Genomic DNA, 25,724 nt, shown 5'->3' on the forward strand with positions numbered 1-25,724 from the left:
AAAGAATGGATTTTCCCAGTAAATGTATTTATTGTGTTCAGTAAGGAAAGTAGAAATGGAATGCTTACAACATACACCACCATAAATGCACTTTTTCTTGGCAATATGGACATGCATATCCTTTTGATTTTCCTTTTAACTACTGCTGAATGCTGCTGTCATTGAAAACCATCTTACTTGTCTAATTTAATCATTATGTTAGAAAATCCAAAATAATAAACCTAAATTTCTATTGAAATAATTCTAAGTATAGATACATTTAATGATAAGAAAAAGTGACAGTAAAAATCTGATTTCTTCTCTGATAAAATGGTGTGTTTCTACAAATTTAGCACAAACATTCACACGGAGTTGAGGAAAAAGTCATTAGATACTGGTGGTCAAAGGTATTGAGGTCGCTGTGACCTCTTGTCCTGACCCCATCTTCTGTCCTTCCCATTCTTGTAAATGCAATATCTTAAGAATGCCTTAAGGGAATTTTACTTGGACCAAAAAAGGAAAGAAAAAAAAATCTGATTAGATTTTGGTGGTCAAAGGTCGAGGTCTCTGTAACTTCAGAAATCACATACTTGGCCATACTTCATCACTTTGTGAATAATGGCACTGATGTCTGATAGGCTAAAAAAAAAAGTATCCAAAAGACCAAACATAAATGTTACTGTTATCTCTCAGTTACTTGCAATCTTCTATTCAAAGTAGGTTGTATTTTTGTGACATAAATCTTTGTTGCCAACTATCAATTTCTTTGATTCTTCAATACATGTATTACAAATGTGAACAGGCATGTATTGTATGTAAACTGAAACTATAATGGATAGGACAGGCATGCATTGCAAGTTGGTAACTCAGTTTATACAGAAATTTAAATTCAAGAGTAGACCCATTCTTACTATGAAATTAATAGGTTAAAAAACTTTACACTGGGGGGAAAAACAACAACAACAAAACTACTTTCTTGCCACTCTGTAAGCTTTTTGCAGACTACAGTCTTTTCCCACGCTAAGTGATGAAATTCACTCAAGAATAAATGAGCAGTAATGTATTAATTCATGCTTCATTTGAAATGACAGGAAGTGATTCAATTGATGCTGAATTATGTTTGCTTTCCATGTGATGTGTTTTGTTCAAGAGCCTTCATTTCTGCTCTATGAAAGGATTTGCCCCACTGCTCAAGAATGACCTATTGTTATGAATAGCAATGCTTATTCTGAATTTTGGGTGAATTATAAAATAAAGGGGAAAAATATTAATATTTTAATATCCACTTACTGTAATTGCTGCTCATATCCTGTCAGACTACAATTTTAGGTTATATAAGAAAGCAAAACAGTACTTAATATGTACTTGTAAGTTTTTGTAGTGAATGTCAGGATTGATTTTGAAAAGGGAGTGGGGTCTGGGTTGCTGTCTATAGACTGCGCTTGGGAGCTCATTTGCCTAATCTTGGGAACTAGAGTGGAAGCTGTGTATAATGAGGACTAAGGCTTGTCTGGGATGGCAATGTGGGGTTGGGGTAGGGGGGGAGTCTGAAAGACATGAAGGTATTAATCGCACAAAGGGGCAACAGAGAAGTTTATGCAGAGAGTGAACGCCTGTGGAATGGTCAAACATTTTTGCATTTTGACTGCTTTTGTTCAAGTGCAAATCAAAGGACAAGGGAAGAGTGAGAGAAAGGATAGAATGGAGAGAACCATTCAAGTGTTCTGGAGACTCATCTTGAAAACGTCTTTTCCGTTACGGAGCTTCAGGGGCAAGCTGTGATGTTGCAGATCACATGCGAGAATTCAGATGAATTTAAAAAAGAAAAATACATATGAAATGCTTTCTATTCATCACAAATACATTTAGTGATAGTGAGGACCTCAACCTTAAATATGTGTAGAGTGATTTATTAGTTTCTATTATTAATCTATTCACAAGCACGTGGTGAAGGTGGGGATAAAGAGCTCCCTTTTAACCTTCACCTGAGGGCAAAGGGAAGACAAAAAAGGGGGGACAAGCAGTGATCAGGATTCCAACAATTAAAAACACCAAATACATTTTTGTATTTTAACAGTTGTTCATAATATTAAATCAGATGTTACAAGTTCCATTCTCCTTTTAGTTGCTTCCTTAATACACCGAGAAACAATTGGCATTTTAAAATTTAGAAAGCTTGCTTGCCATGGTTTGCTCTGTGGACTGACATATCTATGACATGCTTCATTATGAGACTGGACTCTCCTGAATTATCCTTAAAGATATTGCAAATGTTTAACTGTTAAAATTCCAAAGGAACTAAAGTATACTGAAACTTAATTGAGGAAATGAATGTAATTGTTTGTCTAAATGTAAAATCTACCTTGTGAGATTTTATTTGATCATAGAGGAGGAAGGAGAGGAGCTTAATTAACACATGACCCCCATGAAATGGTACAGCATTATCATTAAGCTGTTTTATTTCAGTGACTCGTACACTATTTTGTTTCATATGCATATAAACGTTGCAATTAAAAAAACACTCTCAAGATCCATAATTGCCTCCACAAACAGACAAATGCAAATCCTTTGTGTATTGATACATGCCCCAAATACTATCAACACCAAGACCAATGTCAGCCTAATTTAGTAATGATACGGGCATTATCCAGTGCAATCTACCAGCAAATTAATTACAACCCACAATTCCTCATTCCTCTCTTTGCATTCCCTCTGGAGCTCACCGTAGCGACCCACTGTGAATCTCTGCTACCTTTATAGATAGACTGGCGACTGTCAAAAATGTATAACAGGAAGCTCTACAAAGCATACATAATCAAAGAGTAGCAGGGAAAACCACCAACCAGGTAACCTTGGGAGCAAAAACCTGATCAAATATTCAGGTTTCCATTCGTTTGCATAAAATCTGCCAACGGTGTGAATGCATTACTGCGTTGTGTCCTACTGCCAAGGTCAGCATACATTTCAAAGTAGCCCACAACTTTCTGGAAATTAATTCTCCCTCATAAATAACAATTAATTACAGGGAAGTTTGACTTTGCTGTAATTAGTTCGAAAAGATGCCCTTAGAAAATGTGAGAAAATGTTGTTTAAACATGACATTGGAAATCTTATTAAAGCTTAAGGGTGAAAGTGGCTTTTAATTGATGTAAATGTAATCATTGTCAATTTGTGTGCTCATCAAAAATTCGGGTGATGTATGAGGCTGTAAGAGACAACATTGTCCTTTGCATAAAGACACAACTGATATATCATTTTCTGTATAGGGAGGATAGACTGAATGCAATTCATTCCCCAGCTCAGTTCTGTCTTGATGCCTTTGTGTTTGTTGATGCCTTAAGTTAGCAGCACAAAAATGGGGGGAAAAAGCATACAAATGGCACTGATTTACATGCTCAGCTTCAGGGCGGCTGTCTGCGTGCACCCGGCTGACAAAAAAGCCCTCGTCGAAGTCGGCCAAGTAATCCAAGATTAAAATGTATATACACCCATTATCAAGAAAGAGCAAGAGAATAGGCCAGGTTCCCCAGAGCGCTGAATACACACACAGTCGCACACAGGGACATAAGGTCACAGCACTGGGCCGGCAGAATGTGCTCAACGTATGCAGGCACATACCCCAGCAGAGAGAATACAGAAGAAAATTAATGCACACACACACTCTCTCCCAAAGATAAGCTGTGGCAGCGTGTCGTCAGGGGACTTTGACCATCCATATCATCAAAAAAAACCGAGAAGGCTCCATTAAAATTTAAGCCCTTTAAGAGCCGAGGCTTATAGACTCTAACATTACATTTGTAATTTCTGTTATTTATTTGCTGCTGTCTCGGGAAAGCAGTCAAAACAATGTTCCCTGTAACTTTCCAAGCGTTTGAATAACCGATGCTCATGCAAAACAAAGATAACACAAGCATAGCTTTAGCTGCCTACATGACACTCTCGCTTTAGAGAGCTGCACACTTTGCATACAAGAGCTGTCTGACAGTCTGGCAAAAAGAATCTGCAGAAATAATTGACACAGGAAACGAAGCCAGACAGGCTCAGGCTGGCATCGGCGGAAAAAAAAAAACTTGAAAAGTTTAGCCTGGATATCACACTGTTCGTCAAAGATGCATTATAAGAGAGCACACTATGATCCCTTTGGCTTCATCTCCTCTCTTGATGTGAACTTCTGTATGTCAGTAGTTTCACACAGAAACTTGTGCGAGGGAGGTATTCAATCCTCTGAAGTCTTCTTCACGGTGAGCAGCCCTAGTTCTTGTTAGTGGAGGAGTGGCTTTGTCCTATTCTAAATTTAACAGAGTCTGATTTTTACAGAAGCTCAGCAATTTTAATGCATTAGTTTCTTCAGTCAGACTAACACTGTAACAAAGAGAGCCGACTGACTGAGAGGCACATTGTTGTCTGGACACAAGCCTTGTTCTTCTGAGCCTGTACAGTTCCAGACACATTTTTGCAGATGTGGTTAATTACATACTGCTTTGGACAATTAGTAAATGAGTCTGACAGTAACCTCCATGCATTAATCACAGTAAATTACACAGAGGAAGGCACAGCACAGAGGTTCAATTAACCTTTTAGCCCTTGTCTGAATGTGGCGGATGGGACTGGTTATTCAGCGAAGGCCCTAACACTCTCTCAGGTCACCAGGGAGGGAGAGCCACCCGGTGCCACAGTGGGCTTGTCAGAGATGCCGAGTCAGTCACCACCCCCTTCACCGCCACCACCGCCACCGTCCTCGCCAGGCCCAGACCCCACCCTTGGGAATCATCGAGCTGTCTGGAAATCAAAGCGACCTTTGTGTGTGTGTGTTGAGGTTTACTCGCAACGGATCTGGCTTTTATTTCCAAAGGAGTTGTGCCAGAATTCCCCAATTTATTTTGTTTATTTTAGCTGATTGTTAAATCTGACCTTGTCATAACCACCAACGCAACTTGACAGCCCTCTGAAGAAATCGGGAACCAGTGTCGGGGATTCACAAAGCTATCTGCGATATCTTTAGAGTGCTGCGATCGGAAAATATGAAAGACTTTAATGTCACTGGTTTGGCTGGTTGTATGTGCTTCAGAGCAAATGTTTCAAATTATTTTGTGGCTTTTGCCATTTAGTAAAATGTGAGGAAGATATGCTTCATTCAGTAATTTGGTCCAATATGTGACCTCACGATTGTGTAGGGCTTATTAAAAAGAGTGTTGTAAACCCATATCAAAAATAATTCTTCATATCCCAACAGGTTTCAGCGATTGAGTGCTGATACCTCTACAAAATGCATTTTGCTATTTCACGCATTTAACACCCTTTGTTTACTTACCTATTTGAAAGCTCATTTTTGCTACTGTGTTTAGCTGAGAAATTTGCATTTTGTAGGTAAAATACTCTGTAAAAACAGACACATGCTATCAAAACTGCTTCAGCCTCACAGAAATAAACTTGCCTTCAGCTGATGTGAACATTTTACTTTGAAAATAAAAAAGTGAAAGCTTGCTACACATGTAAGTGACTGTGTACTGAGCTTTCTGATTCCTTCTGTTGTCTGGTGCTTTTTTTGTCAGTTGTCTCCAGCTTTGGTTCTTGCAAAGCTCAGTCTGTTGCTTTTGTAGCTTACAAAATCTTAGCTCTTAGTTCTCAGTGCATCCCAGCAGAAAGAACCTTTTATTATTTTATGCAAACAGATGGAACTGACTTCACTGACTTACCATAGAAAGTCAATGAAGATAATAATTTTTCTCTCCTCCACTACAGGCAGGACTCAATTGTACTCTGTCCTTTCTCTTTATCTCTAATATGGTTCCTGAATGACAGTGTGGATTTTGGCTGCACTTGCGGTGCTCGGGCAAAACAAAAGGATGAGATGTCTTTTTGGAATTGTGTTATGTTTCAATTTATAGACCTAGCAAAGCCCTGTGAAATATTTTTCATCAAGTTCATGTAATATGAGTAAGTTCTACATCTCCAGACTGCTGCAGACTATATAAGGGCTGAAGTTACTAGTAAAAAAGATGCAGATGCTACAATAATTTCCTGTATTCTGGCAGTTTAATTGAAAAAGGAACAAACACTCTTTGGCCTGTTTCTGTGTAAACGGTCGGGCCTGTTTTTACTCTTATAAAGTGGATCTCTTTACAAAGTGTTCTACCTACACACTGCTCTCACACCTGCTGTAGAGAATTTCATTAAGCACAACTTAAATGCTGACACAGCTTTAGAGTAAATCTGTGACATTATTCTTTTAAAAAAATAAACTTTTATATCATTGATGTGTAAATCAAGAGACCAATCTGCAGTTTCTGGTTTCTGATCCCTTTTGCACTCCTGTCTAGCAGGTTAGAAATTGTAGTGTTATGATATTCAGTTGCCTTGGTAAACATTTATCTTTAATAAAACTGAAAAAAACTGGATTTAATGTTACCATGGGTAATACTATATGCCTATATTGCTCTTCTCCTTTCCTTCACTTAGTCACAGAGGAAATGCAACTGCTTGGTGTCAGTCCAGAGGTGTAACCAGAGAATCTCAAATTAGCACTCACGCATTCTTCTACCCCCATTTGGTATTTTTACACGTAGTACCTTTAATAATTACAGGATTTGCAACCTCACCTGAGTTAAGAAAAAGAGAGGGAGAGACGCATTTCCTTCCTCTCCCTGCCATGATCATAGACAACAGAAAACCGAGCCAGACATAGGAGACATGCAAACAGATAAATGAGGAGGCAATGCGCTTCACTGTCATTGAGCCAATTCCCAGAAACAAGTCGGTACAGTGCTGCCTCTGTCCTGCCTCGTTCAGGCCAGTTTGCACTTGTGGATTGATGCTGATACTTCAGGACTGATTTGTCTGCATTCAGCAGTGAGGCACCCTGCACAAACAATGAACAGCCTTGCAGGCTTAACACGCTGCCCTCTTGTTTCTGACTGCCCAGTGCTTCTGTGAGAACAAGTGGTCACATGACCTGGCGAGTCATAGACTAAGCAAGAGGGGACTGCCCCCCCACCCCACCTCCCCAAACACTTCCTTGCGGTCACCCCAAAATCCCTGCTCCCTTGGGCTCAGTTTTCTTTCTTACCCGCACACATGCACACGCGCACACACACATACACATGCTAAACCGCTGATGTTGTTCCTTTGTGTTAACACACAAGTTTTCATAGCACACTCACATCAGCAAAACAGAATCCACATTCGCATTCACTCATGCGACACCTAAATGTGTACACACATATACACGGTCCACGAGCACTCATACATTCACGGCCACCCACTTGGACAACAGGCAGGACTGACAATAAAGCACAACCTTAGGCTCCCAGATGCCTAAAAGAACACGACCCTTTGTCATCCATACTGGGAACCTTTTCTCTAAGGGAGGAGCACTTTTTGAAGTTGAAACATGATTTTGCTTTAAAACTTTGTCTCAAACCTTTAAAGGGCCTCACAAAGACCTTGTCAGACACGCAGCCAAACACACATCAAACCCCTCGTCCCTTTCTTTCATTTTTATCTATGCCTCTCAGTTTGCCATAGTCCACATGATACAATGTTGCAATAGTTTTTTTTTTTTCTTTTTTTTAAAGATCTAATGTAAAAGTGCTTCTTTACTACCAGTTTTCACTCCAAATGATGTGTTTCAGGAAGAGAAATTCAAAATACTTTTTCAAAGAGATGAGCAGCCTAAAGAGTGACTTTTCTTGTCTTGTAGAAAGATGGGGAATTACTGCATTTCCATTATCCAGATATTGTGTAAAACAACATTACTAAAGGATGCTTCACTTTTCATAAATAAATACACAGATCAGTGCTGCATTTTGCCCACTCCTTGGAGTAGTGTGTGTGTGTGTGTGTGTTACAGTTTCATTTATAAATTAGACTACTAATGATCCCTAAAAAATGAAAATAGAACCAAGTGCAGCCTTTTAATGACCATTTTTTTTGCAGTGCATGACTAACAGCCACCCCCCACACCACTCCTGTTGCTGCTCGGCTGGAATTCCTCGTGGATCACTGCCTGCGTCCTCTTTATTCCCATTCTCTTCCTCCTCCAACACCTGGCCGTTGCCCCCCCACTCAGTCCTCTGTGCCCTCTCCCTTCTCTCCCCTCTAGCCCCTCATTAATCTGTCCTGATATTGATGGGAGCTGAATGCTGGCAAATGACTGCCTGTGAAGGCCCTTCATGCACCCGCTTCTCACTCTGCCTGTAACCCCGCACAGGCTTGATTTGCTTGCCAACCGTTCACCACGCTTGTGAATCAGTCTCTCTGTGCTTCAGCTGGCTCAATCCTTCAATCTGTTTATCTATATCATTTTGTTCCTCCTGATCCCCATGTCTGCGCCTAATCTTTAGGTTTGTCAGGATTCTCCTGGCTGTATTTTTTTTTCATGTTTGAGCCTGTCTTTAATGTTGAATTCTGCTACCTATTGATGGCTTTTTTTATTATGAGGATTTTTAAGATTTATATTAAAAATTTTCCACAAGTAAAGTTGTTACAGAACATGCCATTCTGCAACGATGTGTGATTTCATCTGATTAGCAGGGACAGTGCATGTTAGTGGTTCACAGTATGGAATAATAAAATGCAAAAATGTCAGATGTAAGCAAAACTGCAACACATCCACATCCAGAAGTCTAGTGGCGGGTCACAAAAGCACAATTTATAAAAATGACATACAGATGTAGAAACAAAAGACAGAGATGTATATGAGTAATACATCATTCTAAGTTAGTATAATAATACGTCACATGTTCTTTCAAACACATTACCTAATAATTAATTCAAGATACACAAAGTCATTGTTTCTACTACAGCTTTTATAGTCACCGGAGTTGAACCAGTTGAACAGCGAGTGGAGATCTTGGCCTTATGTTTGGCTGGTTTTTCCTCCATAGTCATCAACGCATCCAAGCAGGGAATTACTTTTTGGAAGAACACTGTTTCTTTGTTCTAGAAGAGTTCCAGAGAAATGCAAAAAGGAGCACTGGAGCTGGTTGGCCTTAATAATAAACTTTAGGTTGTCATGTTTTTTTTTTTCTCTTTGTCATCCATTTTTATATGTGCACACGTGTGTGTAAATGTAAAGATGATGCAATGGACTAAACACTGTATATTCTATTGTGTGTAGATGTTTATATACCCTTCACGTCTCTACTTCTAAAACCCTTAGAAACTCCCATCGAGATATTTCAGTTTGAAATATAACACTTTTACTTGTGTGACATTTTTATTTCCTGCTCATTCCCCTTCTTCTATTAAAGCTATGAAGAAAGGCTGGGCAGAAGTTCCCGACAGTGTGTGTTTAAATGAATGAGATGAAGTGACGCTGTTAACGGTAAATTTGGTTAAACTGAGAAATAAAGTGGTTTCTAGGGGAACATAAGATCTTCAGGTAGAATTTAATACACTATGTTTTACATTTTGTTTTTGTTTTCAGGGGCTGAATGAGGTTTGATTTTTAAGGTTTTAACAGCCTAACCAAAACCAGGTGGAAGCATCTTGGTTTAGCTTTTACTAAACAATGCTCTGCTGACAATGTTTTTAGAGGCATTTAATCTTTTCTGTGGTGTGTCTGAGGGTTGAATATCTGGTTGTTGAGAGCACTGTCTGTAATCATGAAGCTCAACACGTTTTTCCCCGTCTGATAAGCAGTTCCACTTTATCACTCCCTCCTGGCCTCTAGATGATGTTATCTTGACTAGAAGAACTAAAGTCTTTTAAGTCCTTCTTGTATGGGCATGCATGCAACTCAGTTCATACAACAGGACAGAGGATACGTTTCTAGTAGATGAGTTACAGATCAACACACAGAGCTCCTGTGTATGTTTCTGAAGGTAGTTGTGGCTGAGACGTGATAACTTTTTTGGTACAGTCTTTGCCCTACAAAGTATGGCAGCAACTTAGCATTGTGTCTGTGTTTATCCTTGAGATGTGCCAAGTTCTGGAGTGGCCTGGAGCTGGAGATTGTTTCTTTTCTGCTTTTCAAGTACAACAGCCAGACCTGGGGCAGGGTTTTTGTTCAGTTCAAAATCATCTGCTTGTCATTGTATTTTTTTCATGATGAATTATTGAAGTATATATAATGGGGAAAAGGCCTGTACAGCCTTACGTCGAACTAGGCATCTATTTTATTTCTTCTGGTAATTGCACTGCATACCGTCCACATGGTCACAAACTTTGGGCTGAAAGTTGACGTTGACAGTCCGCTGAGCCTTGGACACCCTTGCGTACTTGGGAAGATGCCATACTTTACATCCTGCAAACCCATATGACTATTATAGATGGAGAAAGCAGGACGTGGTCTTTACTGTTAACAGAATTCTAGAACAGTTATTTTCTTACCTGCACAGAAACAACTGTTGCTCTGGTTTCTTGAAGATACTTTTAGTTCTTGACTTTGAGCAATATCAGTAAAATCACTCAAACAACAATATTTTCTTTTCCTTTGACTTACTCCTAGGCAGTGCTATCTGCTGCCATTAGTCAGCACAAGTTCTGTTTGTATGTCTTACTTCTGTGTTCAGCTGTCAGAGGCAGCACTTGGCACTGAAATGTGCCTTTTGTCTTTTTCCTGTTGGAATGAACCTTAAAGTTGCTCACATAAAGAAGCTCTTTTTCTTAGTTTCTGGGCAAGCAGTCATAAAAAAAATCGTCTTTCATGTGTGTCACAAGTAAATATGGCGATAGGAGTTAAACTCAAGGTTGAACAGACGCTGAAAATACACTTGTGCGTTTTAGCTGTTGAGGAGATAAGGGAAACAAAGTACTCTGTCAGGCTAAGTGGCTGTAATGGCTGTAGAACAAACAGAAGGAGGGTTCACTTCTTCAGAGGAGAGAAGGACTTTGCATTCCACAGAAAACCACAAAGCATCTCTGGATTTAACTTGAGCCAGACGCTGTCTGTTTACCTTGCAGGTTGTAATGCAAACATTTATCCAAGTTTATAGGCGAATGGCCAAGTCTGGCGCACACCTTCCTGTTCCCGACATAATGCCACATGACAGATACACTAAACCAACTTGCTATGCGAGTACTACGAAACCTTAAAAGGGGGATTTCTTAAAAGCAAAGAATCTTTGCTTTAAGCAGAGTTGTGTTGGTACATTTGCAGTGGAAAGTGTTTTTAATTGTATGGCCAAATAGAACGAGAGTTTATTTTTTTGTTTTTTCTCAAATTTTCATTTGTTTTATGCAAACCTTGTTTATATTCAGACAAAGTGCCCTTTAGCAATAAAAAATTAAAGTCTTGAAAATATTGAAGTCTGCTTGTAAAGTTAATCATTTTAAATTGTAATAATTGTGTAACACTGTTCTTATGCACTTGTTTAACTTCTTGACACTTTTGTGAAACAGTAGCAGGCCTTTGAGACTTAAAGTTTCTTTAAAAACCCACTTTAAGCAATTTAATATGCTTAGGCTGGCCCTCATTTCAGATGAAGGGTACACTGTCTGAGGGCTGGCACAGATCAGGGAAGAGGCTTTTGCCTTGTATAAACAGTCTCCAAGGTAGCGCTGTCTTGCTTTCTTTAAGTCCCCTCCATCTTTTCTCTCCTTTTTCCCTTTTCTCTCCCCTTCTCTCATTTAGCTTCTGTCTTCTTTCACAGCTGACCACCGTGAAACCATTAGCTCTGTGTTTGTGCTCCACTGGTATCCAATGTCTCCCAGTGTATGTTAGTTTGACTAACAGTAAGTCCTTAAGGTGCCTTAATGGTTGGGCAACACAATTTCCATTGTGCCGTGCAGTTGTTGATTAAGAGGATGTTGATTGCTTGGGCTTTAGGGGTGCCTGTACCGTAAGTGATATTTGGGTTATTCTGTGGCCTGTTGTTGCTCTGTGTCTGTGTGATTGGATGCGGTAATGGTCCCAGCAGTGAAGCAGGCATGCAGGCAGGAAGGTATATGACTGAGGTACTGCCTTCCACTGCCTCCCATTCTCTGCTTTATAGACCTTCAGAAGGTTGTGACCCCACCATAACTCTTCCACAGCTAGAGAGGGAGAGGAGCTAGCTCACAGGCCTGGAATCCGCCAGTATGCCTTTCCTCCCGTGTGATCCCCCTTGCCTTCCTCTTCCATGAAATGTGTGGTCCTCATCAGGAAAAGCAGGGTGGGGACAGACAGCGGTGGTGATAGTTAAACAGTCATGCCTGTTAGGAGGTACACTTTCTTTCTCTCTGGGTCACAGAGTGTGGGGGATTAGAGCTGATAATGGGGTGGATGTAATAAAGCAATGTCAGGTGGTAGCAGAGAGGAAACAATACCTATGATCTAGGGTGGAGATGGGACGATGGTGTTCAGATGAGGTGGACTGTAGGAAACAGGACAGTCGGTGGAAAGAAGAAAAGAAAATATGGTAGAGAAGGAAATGAATGTAAATGAGGATAATTGCAAACAGGAAATCTTTGGTGTACTACTAAAAGGAAATGAATCATTACTCTTCTTTAACCCTCCTCACACAGCAACAGGCCTTGTAAAACACAAATAAAGATACCCATTAATATACATTACACTCCTCCATCTACCCTCCCTCTTTCACATGATCGCTCCGTAACATCCTTAACAGCACCATTTTATTGTAAGTTGCTCAACCGCATAGAGCATTTTCTTTTTCTGCACCTACCTCATTACTTTTTAATGTGCATACATTATTTAAAGCCTCTTATCTTAAGTATCATTCTTTCCATAACATTAGCAACAAAGAAGTGAGAAAATATATTGGCTTAGTACCCCGTGCAGTTGATTAACTAGCATGGGATTTGGGTGGTGTGTGGGTCTGTCTACATGTGTGCGTGTGGAGGCAGCAATATCTGCCCAGACAGAGAAAGTCTGATGTGATGACTTTCTTGGCAGACAGGCTGTATTGACTGGCAAGAGATCAGCTTCCCTAGTTTGACCTCTCACACATCAATAACGCTGTTAAAATTCCTCCAGATGACATGCAGGCATGAAATGTTGTACCTGGAAGCTTAACAGAAAACTCTGGATGGAAAAGGGCAGATTTGGTTGAATGGCATTTTTGACGGTGACATTTCTTCCCCCCCTTCAATCTTAATTATTTTGATTTATTTATTGATTCCAGGGTGTGTGAATTCATTGACATGCTTGAACGCTGTCTTGAATTCCAGTAAAGTTAACACAGCATGTCAAAGCATGTTCATATAGTATCATGCTAGCTTCTAATCTCATATCTTAACATAACAACATTTTTTTTGAAAAGATTTGATATAATGAGCAATTATAATATTATTTGTCTTTCCTGATATAATATAGAACTTGAACTAATAGAACCAGTGTTTAAACGCTGGTAACTGTGGCAGACAGTGATTCTTCATATCTCCAAAGCTATTTAACAACACACACAATTTAAAAAGATCAGATGATAAATAGAGTTGTTGTTGATGAACATGGATGTGTCATACAGGGAGGATATTGGTGTCCTTGTCTAGATAGAGCAAGGCCACATCTTGCAACCTTGGTTATTCAATAGCAGACAGTTCATGAGCTATCAAAGGTGAAACACAGAAACCAGGTACCGGTATATTTCTTAAATGACTTCAACGGTTTGCTGTGTTTTCAGACTCTCTTGGTGTAGTTGATGTTTAAATTATTAAATGTTACTGCTTTATTTTGTATCCAACCTCTTCACAGATGAAGGTTCCTGTTTGCGTCCTTGATTGCTTGTAATCACAACAAATTCTGTTTTGCACCAAGGAAAAGCTACTCATTTATTTAGGTTTTGTGAAACATTTACAGCTCCAGATGAGCTGCATTTATCATTAAACACAACAAAGTCTTAGGGTCTTCTTGCTTTTTCCCCCAGTACTTGACCCAGAAATCAAATTAGGGTGTTTAAAAAAAAAATCTGTGTTGTTTCTGAGATACACTTCAGTATATGAGAGCTGCGGATCCTACTGCAGATTCTCACTGTCATTTGTGGAGGTGTCTTGATATGTCTTGATTAGGGCTTAATGCTGCTGAAAAAAGTCATAATTCAAACTAGATACTTAAAAGCTGTCTTAGGCATAGAGATATAAGAAAGATTACTGGAGAGAAATATTTACTTTTAAGTACCATAAACCGAAGCCACTGTCTTGCACATTTTGTAATGCACATAATGGTACTGTACAGCATTCTTTGCTGTAATTCCTATTAAATGTTTATCAATCTGGTGTCAATCAATCCTGTTCAGTTTATAAGTTCCCTTTTGTTGGGACTATCTTAGTGGAGCCTTCAATGTGACTGTAAAAACTGTCAAATGTTTTTTTCAATGAAGCTAATTAGTCTTTGGCCAAAATCCAGCTCTGAATCTTAAAGGAACCTTATCAACAAGCCTCAAATGATAAAGATCCAGTGCCCATGCACTGGAATTTACAACCGGTTTTAAAGCAACTTTCAAAGGACGACAGTCTTTAAAAGAATGTAGAATAGGTTGTAAACTCAATTTGTTTGTCAGACTTTAATGGCTTGACTTGGCTGGTAATATATAGTAGAATCCTTTTTATCAGCCAAGCAAGGACAGGCCAGCACAATAAAAAGGGTACCTACCTCGCTTTCACACAAACATACCTAGACATACACTTTCTTTTCAACCCAGAGTTGAACTCTGGGGGATTCTCCTTGTATTAAATCCCCAAAGCACTTTTTCTTGCATCATATTTTCCTCATTTTTGCCAGAGCTGCCAATCAAACTGGTAGGCATGGAGATAGCTGGTCCCTTGACTGCCACAGATCTCATCTCATGTAGGGCAAATTAGGAGGGGAAATTGGTCCCTTTGCTTCCACACTCTCTGAGTATATTTTAAGCTGGGGGGAACATCTCATCTTTTGGACTAATACAAGCATATCGTGGTCACACAGCTCCTAAAAGGCCTCTAGGAAGATCAAAAAAGAAAGGAGAAAGAGAGAGAACTTGTTTTTCCGTGAGCATTGTACGTTTTTAATCATCCACGTTTGACTAATGGCTTGTAGGCAAGGTGTGGGAGGCTGGTGGTGATTATTTCCATCAAGTCAATTAGTAGTGGTTTCTGAAAAGCTGTCACTTTGATGAAAGGTGATTTGTGCATCCCTGTCTAACTTTGCTGCAGGTATTTCAACCACACTCATGGATGAACACTAGAGTGCTCATACAACACTTAAAATGATTGGATGGTTAGAGGAATGTCACTAGTATGGCCTCTTTTTTGAGTCATACACATGTTCACTTCAGCTGCTGCTTATAAAACTGCGGAACCACTTTTACAGAATTTTCCGCTGCAAAATTTGAAATGTACTGATTGTTTAAACAGGTCTTGTTGGAGTGTCAGGCATTTTTGGGAAATATGGAAGGCGTACTAATAAATCCTCAAGCGTGTGTTATTAGCCAGGTTTCTTTCAGACGGCTTATGTGAGACCAGGTGACTGTTCCCGCTCACAGTTTATTGCTTAGATTGACGTGTCTCTACCATGAAATATGGTGTCATCTAACTGAACTATTTTAAGGGTAAAACGTCCTTAATGATGCGCCCCTACAGGTGTCACTGATAGCAAAAACATATCGTCTAAGAAAATCTGCACTTTTGCATGACTGGCACAACAGTAGTATTGTAGTCAAAGGTAATGTGGGGTGGTGGCAGTTGTTAAATGATTACAAAAAACGCCCTCTACTTTTCTCAACGTCTGACTAGTTTGGAAAGTTTTTCTGTGAATATAAGACTTCTTTTACTACCTATCCAACAAAAAGTTAGGATTCATTACTCGTGAAACATTTACTATATATCTATAAACTATAGAAACCTGCAAGCCTACTAACATAAAAAGCTAAAGTTACATGCTTATTATACCTATAGTATAGTAATTTTTATAAGCAGGCCCATAAAAGGCAATTTAGTTATGTTTCCATGCTACTCTGCTTGTTTACATTAAATAAGCAAAATGCATTGACAACATAAGAAAATACAAACTGTGTAGGGAGATACAGCAACTCAAAGAGTACCTGGCTGTTTTTACATTTCCAGTACAAACATCCTTAAGCTGTCTTCTGTCATCACAAAAATTAAAAGAACCCATGAGATGCTAAGTTTGTTAATGGCAGGCCGTTTGAGAACCTGACATACGTCAAGTCACAGTTTTTGCATCTCTTACATTTGTTTTTTGCCTCTTGTCCCATGGCATTGCTGACAACTTAAGTTACATTGACTGATAACACAGCTTGGCTGTGTAGGGATTACTGTCGTACATCCTGCTTGAGGCCTCCTGGGAATGCCATGCTGTATCATTCTGTCAACCATTAGTGCTGTGAGAGTGCTCTACTTTCTGTGTGTCCGTGTTGTCAGTGTTGTACTATATTTCACTCTGCACCATGCTCTGCCAAAATCAACTGCCCGGCTTCCTCCCTCATCTTTCTCTGCCTTGGAAAACCCAACACTCTGCATCCTTGATGAAGTGGGGCTGAATTTTGAGTCCTACCCAAGGCTGAAAAATGAAGCCAAAGCAGAAGAGCATAAACCTGTAGTTCCTCTAATGACCACTTGAGGCTGGCTCCAAAATAAAGGCAATCCCGTGTTAAAGTGTCCATCATATGAAAGATACTCTTTACAACCTATTACAAATAATAGGTTTTAGCCCCTATAGGGGTTTCCCCCCCCCTCCCCCCCATTTTTTAGTTTTTTTTCTCTTTTAAAAGAACTCACTGGACGCTGGTTTGAGCCATGGATGATTTGTGTAGTAAGTAGTGCAGCACATTACGGGAAACTGTAACTGATCTGTGCCTGTTTCTGCTAATTAAAGTTACTGAACTGAATCTTTCTGTCATGTTTGTGCTGTTAGTGCCTTTTGAAAATGTTTTAAATAAAATTACCTGATAAATAGTATCTCTTGCTGTATAGTAAAGCATCTGAAAAGTTGGAGCTTCACTCCTGTTGAGTAAAATTCTTGTGTTTTTATGATTCTGTTACATATCACTAATTAGCAGATGTGCATGCTTTAGAGCAGTGGTTCCCAAACTTTTTTTGCTGGGCCCCCCTTGTTTTACAAGAAAAATGTTCGCGCCCCCCCTCGCGTGCGCGCACGCACGCAAGAACACGTCCTCCAAAGGCAGAGGCGTCACGGTGTAATTATTTTACATGTAGTTGTTTTTTTTTTTTCCTGTGTAATAATATTTAACATTGCTATCAATACATTTTTCAAAAAATCCCTCTGCAAAATGGGTTCAAAAACATAAACAACTGTTGGATGCTGTTTGTCCGTGATTTGAACCGGGGGAACAAATTGTGGCAGGATCAGCCTGATATTATTTGTATCCCACTGTAACTTTACTGTATAAAGAGCTAACATCTCCAAAATGTCAGGAGTAGTTAGTCATTACAACAAGTGTTTGTGAACTACAAATCAAGAATGTGGGATACTGTTTGTCCGTGATTTAAACAGCCCAGCGCTGCTCCCGACGAAGGGAAAACCAATCCTGCAGGGAGACCTACCTCGGCACTTGTGCAGGTAAAACCAAAGGGAAGATGTGCTTCACCATATTTTCTAGTCTTTGGCTTAGAATGAAGTTGGTTTGGAAACATATTCAGCTATGCTTCATCTCCTGCTTTGCGTTTGTGTGGGCGCCCCGTGCTAGCAGTGTCCAAGCGTTGTTTTTTTTTTTTTTTTTTTTTTCCCTTTTCATGCCGCGCCCCCCCCTGCAATGGCTCTGCGCCCCCCCTAGGGGGCGGGCCCCACACTTTGGGAACGTCTGCTTTAGAGCCATACAGCTTATGAATGTTGTATAGCTAACCGTACAAGCATTAACACAGTTAATGGTGTCTATCTTATATATACAGTGTATGGTCTTTCCTAACACACCTACACCATCATCTCAATTCTGAATACTTCTGGAACTCATTAGTAATCTACACACGCTATAAATCTCTCTGATATGATGTCTCCCTACTGACACACCTGTACACCCAGGGCTTTATGCCAGTCTGCCTTGGACACTTTGAGAAAGAAAAGCTGTATTTCTGGTGTTTGGGTCCATAGTGCATGGTCCACAAAGCCTGTTTCATTGTAAAAGTGGGATTAAAAATTCATTTAACACACAGGGATAAGCTGTTCTGTGACACTGGTGGGAGCTCTACAGTACCTTTAATGGGCCCAGCTTGTGCTGACAGATGAGTTGAGCGAAGTTGCTCTAGACCAGGGGCTCCATCCACTTCCTACTTCTAAATGAAACAGACTGTTATTATTTCCAACAGGCCATACAGTAGCCTTGTCCATCATTAAAGCTATGAATCATGTCTCTGCACTAGCAGTGGCTCCCTCAAGGGTATATCATTCCCTTTCTCCTTAATCTGGGCAGATTTCCGTGCTGGGTCCACTCTATAGGATTCTGTTTTTAGGAACAGCTTGCTCATGTTACTCTACAACTGCACTGCATACTACAATCTTCCCACATTTGCCATTAAATATTGTGGTTTCAGGTGTTCAGTGTAGTAGAACGTGATACACATGCAGAATTCAACAGTGGTTAAACTGAACTTTACACAGCTTGGATTTTATGAGGAGAATGTTTAGCTGCTTTTTAGCTCTGTTAGATGACATTATCACAGCAACGGAAAGAGCCATATGCGGTTTATGCCGATGCTGAAGTGAGCGTTGAGGGATTTGTTCCATTCAAAGTAGAGGCTACAGTTCTGGTTGCAAGAAAGATAAAGAGAAGTCATGCTTCTAAGCTGCTTCATGCTGTTTTTAGAGGTCAATTGCATCTTTAAAATACTCGCATTAAACCTAAAGGGTCTAAATATAGGCTAGTTTGTTTGGGGGGGAAAACAATCTGTATGTTCTCTTTGATTCTGTTTAAAGCTACCATGTCAGACTAATTTATATGCAGGATTTTTCTTTCAACAGTGATGCAATAAGCTGCAAAGCAATTTGTCAATTGGGTTCTTCATGCTGCAAAAAGAAAGTGAAGGAGAAATATCTCACTGTATAATTACACATGAGCGTGTAACAGCATGTACACTATGTACTTGTATGTGATTGAAAGCCAGGAGACGGCTTTCTATTTGAAAAGCTGTGCTCTCTGTGTTACCTGCCCTGGGAAAAGGTGTACAGGTTTAGTTTAAAGATTAACTTTGGCAGGAGAGCCATCTATCACTCAGATTGCGGGATTCTGTCTCCTCTAACTAATTGGTTTTCTATCTATCAAAAGCTGATTTCTCTGCCCTTTGGCCAACTCATGAGTGCTCACGCAGTAGTACAAACCGACTGTGAAAAAGGGGAAAAGGAAATACCAGGACCACAACTTCTGCAGAAAGAAAGAATAATGCATGAAACGATTTTACACAGCACCTATCAATGATATCATTTATTCCTCTCATTCATTAGTGCTTGAACACAATAGTGTACACACTAGATTCCTTTCAGTCTGAAGTTTTCAGCACACATTTGCATGTTCAAAATGTTTATTTTCTTTCTCGCTACGGTTGTTTCAGCTGAAATGTCTTTTCTGTGAACAGCTCTTCTCTGTATCCCTCATTGAAAATGCTGCTGCTTTCTTTAGAAAGCTGAGATGCAGCGTTGACCCCTCTTAGAGAAGAAGAGTGTTGTTATAGTACCACTGCCCCCCCCCCCCTCCACTCCCCCCGCCTGTCACTTCAGCCAGCCTCTCACTGGAGAGCTCTCTCTCAGATCAGCACTAAACTCTCTCCTTAGTCTCAGGAAGTGTTGGAGGAAGCACTCTCAGCCTAGTAGGCTTTTCTTAGATTCCTAGGTCTCATTGCATATTCATAGTACCCTCCAAAGTCAAGGGTATCAGGTTTGAAATGGGGGGATGGGGGGGGGGGGGGGAGACATCCAACATTTAATTATTTACTGTCAAATTGTTATCGCTGTCTGTGATCTGAGAAAGGTTTGCTCATTAATGCTTCATATTTGAAAGCATTTCTTTGTCGAGAGAAATATCGTTGCTGTTTTCGACCGCCAACACGGTGTCCATTTTCCCACGAGCTGCATCCCTCAGCTGCCGCACAAACAATACAAAGACACTCTCTGCTGTAAGTGGGAAATTGAGAGGCTGCAGTTTGTCATCAGATCTGTGTCCTTCTGAACAACAGATTCTGGTGTTGGAAAAATCCATTACACAGTTTCCAGTGTTAGGGGGATATATTGCAAAATGCCAACTTGTTTGGTAATGAAGAGATCATCTGGAAGACTTTCTGGGGGGGAAAAAACCCTACAATCTTTTAATGACTATTTAAGTTTACAGAGCGATTGGGGGGAAGTTTCTGCCCATGCTAAATTGTTTTCTCAATTACAAAACGCATGTCTAAAAAAGTTTTTCACAAAAAAGGTTTTTTGTTTTGTTTTTTTTTTTTTTTTTTCCAAATGAAGAAATAATGTACACACCAAGTACTCAGTCACTTTTAATATTTAATAAGGCCACATTGGGGTGCTTTTAAAATTGATAACATTATTCACAGAACAGGAAATATTCTTCAGTCAAATACAGCAAAGAGAATAGTCATTATTTAACACACGTTTCAAATATACCTTGATTGATATCCTGTAATTGAGTTAGTTGACAGACAGGTAATTTAGACTTCCAGTGTAACGTGAGCACCATGTGTTATTAATCTGTTTTTTCCATTAAAGGCCTAATGGAAGTCTTGTGAGGTCTTTTAGGCATTTTAAATCATCATTTAAATCATCTAATTAAAGGCCTTTAATAAAACTTGCCCTGATTGATTGTACCTGATTTTATACTTTTCTGTGATCTGTTTTTGTTTTTTTTGTTTTTTTTTTTATGTTTTGTTGACAGTGATCATATTAATGCACCTCTTTATTCATAGAAGGCTTTTTTTTCTCTTCATAGAGGAATTTTTGAGGGTTTTATTAATGGTAATTTTTTCTTTCTTTTGTGTTTTGTTATTTTAACTATTTAAAAGTGGCAGTAAAATCCAAAACAAAGCCTCTCTGTTAATAAGCTTTAACTCTATGTGGGCCCCCAACTTGCCCATTCTGAGGCTGGAAACAACCCCAATGGTACCAATCATAACAACCAGACGAACCAGCGGTAGCTTGATATCAATACGTCAGTGCTATTCCCAAGAGTGTCAGAATTCAAATCCTCACACTGTAAACAACTGCCCACAAGAACAAACCAAAATAAGTGATTCCTGTTGCTGGATTTAGATGAGAACCTCTGTACCATGTCCTCTTTTTGATTAATAGCCAAAGGGTCGTGCTGAGCAGCCATGCTCTGCCACAGCTGGGGGTTCACACTGAAAACGAGGCAGTGGCTGACAGTGGAGAGCTATGTGCCGCTCTGCTCCACGGGAGGTAATGAATCGGTGTGGCTGCCGCGGACTGGAGTGTAGACAGCAGGAGGAAGAAAAGTGATCAGTCTTTCAGGGAGAGGTTCTACTTTTCCAGCATGTGGGCTGCTGATAGCTGGAGAGTCTGAGCATAAAGGAGAGAAGAAGGGGTTGAGAGGAGGTGTGCTATGAGGGAAGGAAGAGAGAGAGGTTGGAGAAAGAATGAAGCGTTATAGTGTGAAGGGAGGGATACTGAAAAGCAACAAATGGAGGGAGAGAGAGAAAAGAAGAAGAGAAAGAGGAGGCTGGAGTATTACATTCCTGGGGAAATTTCCTCCTCGTTCCCCCACAACACTCCCTAACCACCACAGAGGGGGTTCATTATTCTCACTTTACTTTCCACTAATTATCGTTATCATTATGGGGGATAATTACCATTCCACTCCCTAACACCCATGTAGACTCCTCAGCTCTGAGTCACACACAAGGTTATCAATAGATGCTCAATTGCGGTCTTATCTGCCTAATTATAAGATTTAGACTTTGTGATAACCGAATAGGATGCGAAATCTGGTATTATGTCTTCCGAGTGCTGGTGTGATGCTGAAAGTCGGCACAAGGCCCTGAAATAAACCAGCGTGTGTGGAACCCGTTAATTAAAAGCTGCTGCCTTTGCTGGAATAAAAATCAGAGAAAATCCAGGGTTATGAAACAACTTTAAATCTCCAACATTTCTTACAGGCTGCTACAGAGCTACAGATTTTGTTCAGAGTATGCACAGGGCTGAACAAAGTCCTGTGAGACAGAGATCCTCTCTGGCTTTGATTTCATTCACTTATTACTCGTAAAAAATAAATAAATAAATTTCAAAAACAGATCTGTCTAACCTTGACTCTACCTTTAATTAACCCACACTGTTAGCACCTAGTCCATCAGTCCATTCAACAATGATAATGAAGAGCCACAGCAAGCATTTGTCTGCTGGCTCTGCATAACAATCACTGGCTGTGACTTATGTTAAGCTTAGTAGCCGTGTTTGTCAAGGGGGCTTCTAAATCCCTCTGTGGCATTTTGGACTTGCAGCTGACGCCTTGAACCTGATGAATGGTCTCTACATCTGCTGCAGTTCAACACTAGTCTACAAGACAGACACAGGCATAATGAGCTGAAGAAATTCATTAGACCTGCCTTCTGTTAAAGTGTGTGGCACAAGTGAGAGGAAGTGGTGGAAAGGCAGGCGTGAGGACATGGGTACAGAGATTAAGCAAAAGGAGCAAAGGAGGCGACTGTGCCAATGGCTCAGTAAGCATATGACAGACAGTTGGTTCAGGCTGGAGGAATGTGTGGCACAGATGACCTCATGACAGATAGGAGGCACATTTCTGTTTGACCCCAATTACCAGAGTTGTTTCTCTCCCTCATATACAGTGCAGTATAGGGTGTAGCCTCTATTCTATGCCATGGAGATTCTATTGTATTTGTTTTTTGTTATTCTGAGCTCTAAGCTCTATTCTTTCTATAAAGTCATACAAATAATACCACAGCTGTTATGAAACTTATAGCAATGTAACTAGTGCTCTTTTTATTGACTAGACAAATGAGAATGGGAACAGAAAACATTCGAACAATAAAATTGTTGCTTCCTGATATCCAGCTGCTGAATCAACTGTTGTTTTTTCCCAATATTACTCTAGTTGTCTCTGATGTCTTTGTAGGTGGTAATCTAAAACTAAAGTGCACTTAGTCTAAGAATATAGTGAGAATATAGAATTTCTTTACAATTATGTTGATTTGAATCTGGAATCCCTCCCCCCTTTTTTCCAGCGCATTTAAAACAGTCCTTTATAATATAAAGAAATATTCAGATGTTTCAGTAAGCATTAAAACACTTTGACATTTCATACTGTAGACTTCCCCTTAAATTGTTTGTCTGACTCAAGCAGTTCATATTCAACCCCAGTAATGTTATGTGTCTGCCATCTCTTCTTATGGCTCTCCACAGAGACACTCATGGACTCCACTACAGCCACGGCGGAGCTCGGCTGGACTGTCTACCCTGTGTCAGGGTCAAGTGACAACAGTGTAAGTGCCTGCTTTTACTTTGTGCCACTTCTGACAGTGAAGATTTCGTTTAAGCTACTATTTAAGTATTTATAAGTGTGGCAAAGATTTTTTTAAATGTAGTTTTTGGTCACATATTTACATTTAAATAACAGTCACAACATTACAGTTATCTCAGTGCCACAGATTGTGCCATGTAGCACTTTTTTCAAGAACTAAATAGAAAAGTTTGCAGTTTGACATCAGTGTTTAAATCAAGAAAGAAGTAAAGAAAACAGAACAAGGAATCGTCCTAGTTCTTTATTAAATAGATCTTCCCTCCCAGCTGTTCTATGATTAACCTGTAATAGCCTGTGTTGTACTTAGTGCCCCTATCCTTTCTTTAAAAGTCGATAAGGTTAATTGTTTAAATGCTTTTAATTTTGCTTATTTGCTCACTCTCCCATGAAAGCTTTTTTTTATGATGGTAGTCAGTGTTTTTGTTTCTCACTCTCAGGCCAAAAGATCAACCACTGAGCCTGCCTGCTCTGCAGAGCGGGAAATCCCTTGAATTTAGAAATAACAAACTCCACACACTTGTGGTGTTCTTTGTACGTTTTTATCGTAGCATTTAAATATTCATGCCATAGCAGTCCGTAGTTCAGATTTGATTGCTTTCTTTTTAGATTCTTTGAACAGGCACAGAAAAACGAGCAGCGATAGCCAACAAAGGATCTTTAATGCAGTGATTAAATTTATCAAGGCTCGGCAAAACGGCAAAGCCCTCTAAATGAAACCACATTTCTTTGTTAAAAACACAGCTCAGACATAAAAAACGCAACAAAATGTAGAGGACAAGTTCCTCAATGAGCCATGAGCTAAAAATTAGGTTCAGATCAATTTGGTTCAGACCTATTAATACAGTGTCAAATCACAACAATAATTACCTGAAGATGCTTTATACTGCCCTACAGTTTTTGAGAGAAAATCCTAACAATCGGACAATCCTCTACGAGCAAGCATTTTGTGAAAAACTGGCAGAACCCGGCTCAGGGAGGGGCGGCCATCTGCCACAACTTGTTGGGGGGTGAGGAGAAAGAGAAGAGAAAAAGGAATAGGGAGACATAGGGAGACGGGACAAAACACAAACTATGAGAGAAAGAGAAGACAAAATTTAATGACACGCTGCAGTGTTATTTAACACCTTGGAAGTGAAAGAGGTAAGCCGAGAAGAAACGCTCAGTGTCTCACAAGTCCCACAACAGTCTGAGCCGATACTACCATAACTAAGGGACCAGGGTCACCTGATCTTGCCAAAAGCATATGAGCTTTATCAAAAAGGAACATTTTGAATCTTAAAGCTCAAAGTGGAGAGGATGTATGTTTCCAGTCTGAAAGCTGAAGGCTTTGAGGGCATCAATTAGCTGAAAAGAAAAATACAACTTCAGTAAAGTCTCAAAATAAATCGCTGAATTAACATCAATAATTCACATAAATCCTGTACTTATTCAAAAGTAACAGGCGGAGAGAAAATATTCCCAAAATAACCAAGCCAGAGTGTTGCAAATACTGTACACACAAAGTAACAGATGCAGAAGCATCACTGATGCAATGGCAGATTACAATGAAAGTTATCATTGAAACAAGGAGACAAAAGTAGCACGAGCACCTAAATATATTAGGGTCCAGAAATACATGCCTCAAAAAGATACAAACCTACAAGATGTCCCATCACTGCTGTAGAAACTCATTTCTTACAAACATGGAAAACAAATAAGGGAGAAGGGAACCCCCACTAAAATAAACAAAACCAACAACACGACTATTTGGATTCAGGCTTGTCCCCATAGTTAACATTAGTAAAGTAAATTAATAAAACCCAAACTGAAAACGGGACTTCCAACTCAACTCATTAATAAACAAATAATAAATAAGCAAAAAAAAAAAAGAGGAATAATCCCGGTGCTGATAGAGAGATGAGGGGACCAGAGAGAATGAGAGCGAGTTCTGACCCTGTGGTCTTCTCTGGCTTTTTATGCATGCAGGTCAATCTTTGCAGCCAATCAGCACTAGGGAGAGGAGAGAGCAGGTTAAGAATGATGACAAAAAAACAATAGGCAGGTTTTAGATGTGCTGGCAGACTGAGTCGGAGAATGATGTAGCTTTTTTTAATAAGATATTGTACATTTCAGCCTCATCTGAACTTTCTGGTTCAAGGCAAGCACTTTATGGGTGAAGTATGTTCATTTAAAGCTAAATATGTGTGTTCTAATGCCAGACTGGAAGCAATGTGTTATGAGCCTTGTTGGTGTTTGATGCACAGTATTTCCACATGGTTTGCCAGCGCGTTGGTTCCTCCAAGCCACACGCGAGCCAGGCCCACTTCAAGCAGCCAAAACCAGAGTCTCCTCCACTTTTTTCTCCACCACAGAATTTTGCCTTCC

At 39.8% G+C, this 25,724-nt stretch overlaps 1 protein-coding gene and 1 long non-coding RNA gene across 5 annotated transcripts in view; both read left to right on the forward strand.

Annotated features, from left to right (window-relative positions):
- Positions 1 to 23,053, forward strand: part of LOC146518052 (uncharacterized) — a 44,828-nt gene extending 21,775 nt beyond the window's left edge. The window contains exons 1-2 of the long non-coding RNA XR_014874232.1: positions 1 to 21,469; positions 21,501 to 23,053. The exon at positions 1 to 21,469 is cut by the window's left edge and continues 21,775 nt beyond it. This is a non-coding gene — a long non-coding RNA (uncharacterized LOC146518052). The remainder of the gene's footprint in view (positions 21,470 to 21,500) is intronic.
- The window catches only part of ephb2b (eph receptor B2b), a 123,346-nt gene that overhangs the window by 23,575 nt on the left and 74,047 nt on the right, over positions 1 to 25,724 (forward strand). For all 4 annotated transcript variants that reach the window (XM_085160635.1, XM_085160638.1, XM_085160636.1 and 1 more), the window contains exon 2: positions 23,243 to 23,322. In XM_085160635.1, coding sequence (XP_085016761.1) covers positions 23,243 to 23,322 — 80 coding nt within the window. The remainder of the gene's footprint in view (positions 1 to 23,242; positions 23,323 to 25,724) is intronic.

This window comes from Neolamprologus multifasciatus, chromosome 5 (genome assembly GCF_963576455.1).
Source record: "Neolamprologus multifasciatus chromosome 5, fNeoMul1.2, whole genome shotgun sequence".
Taxonomy (NCBI): domain Eukaryota; kingdom Metazoa; phylum Chordata; class Actinopteri; order Cichliformes; family Cichlidae; genus Neolamprologus; species Neolamprologus multifasciatus.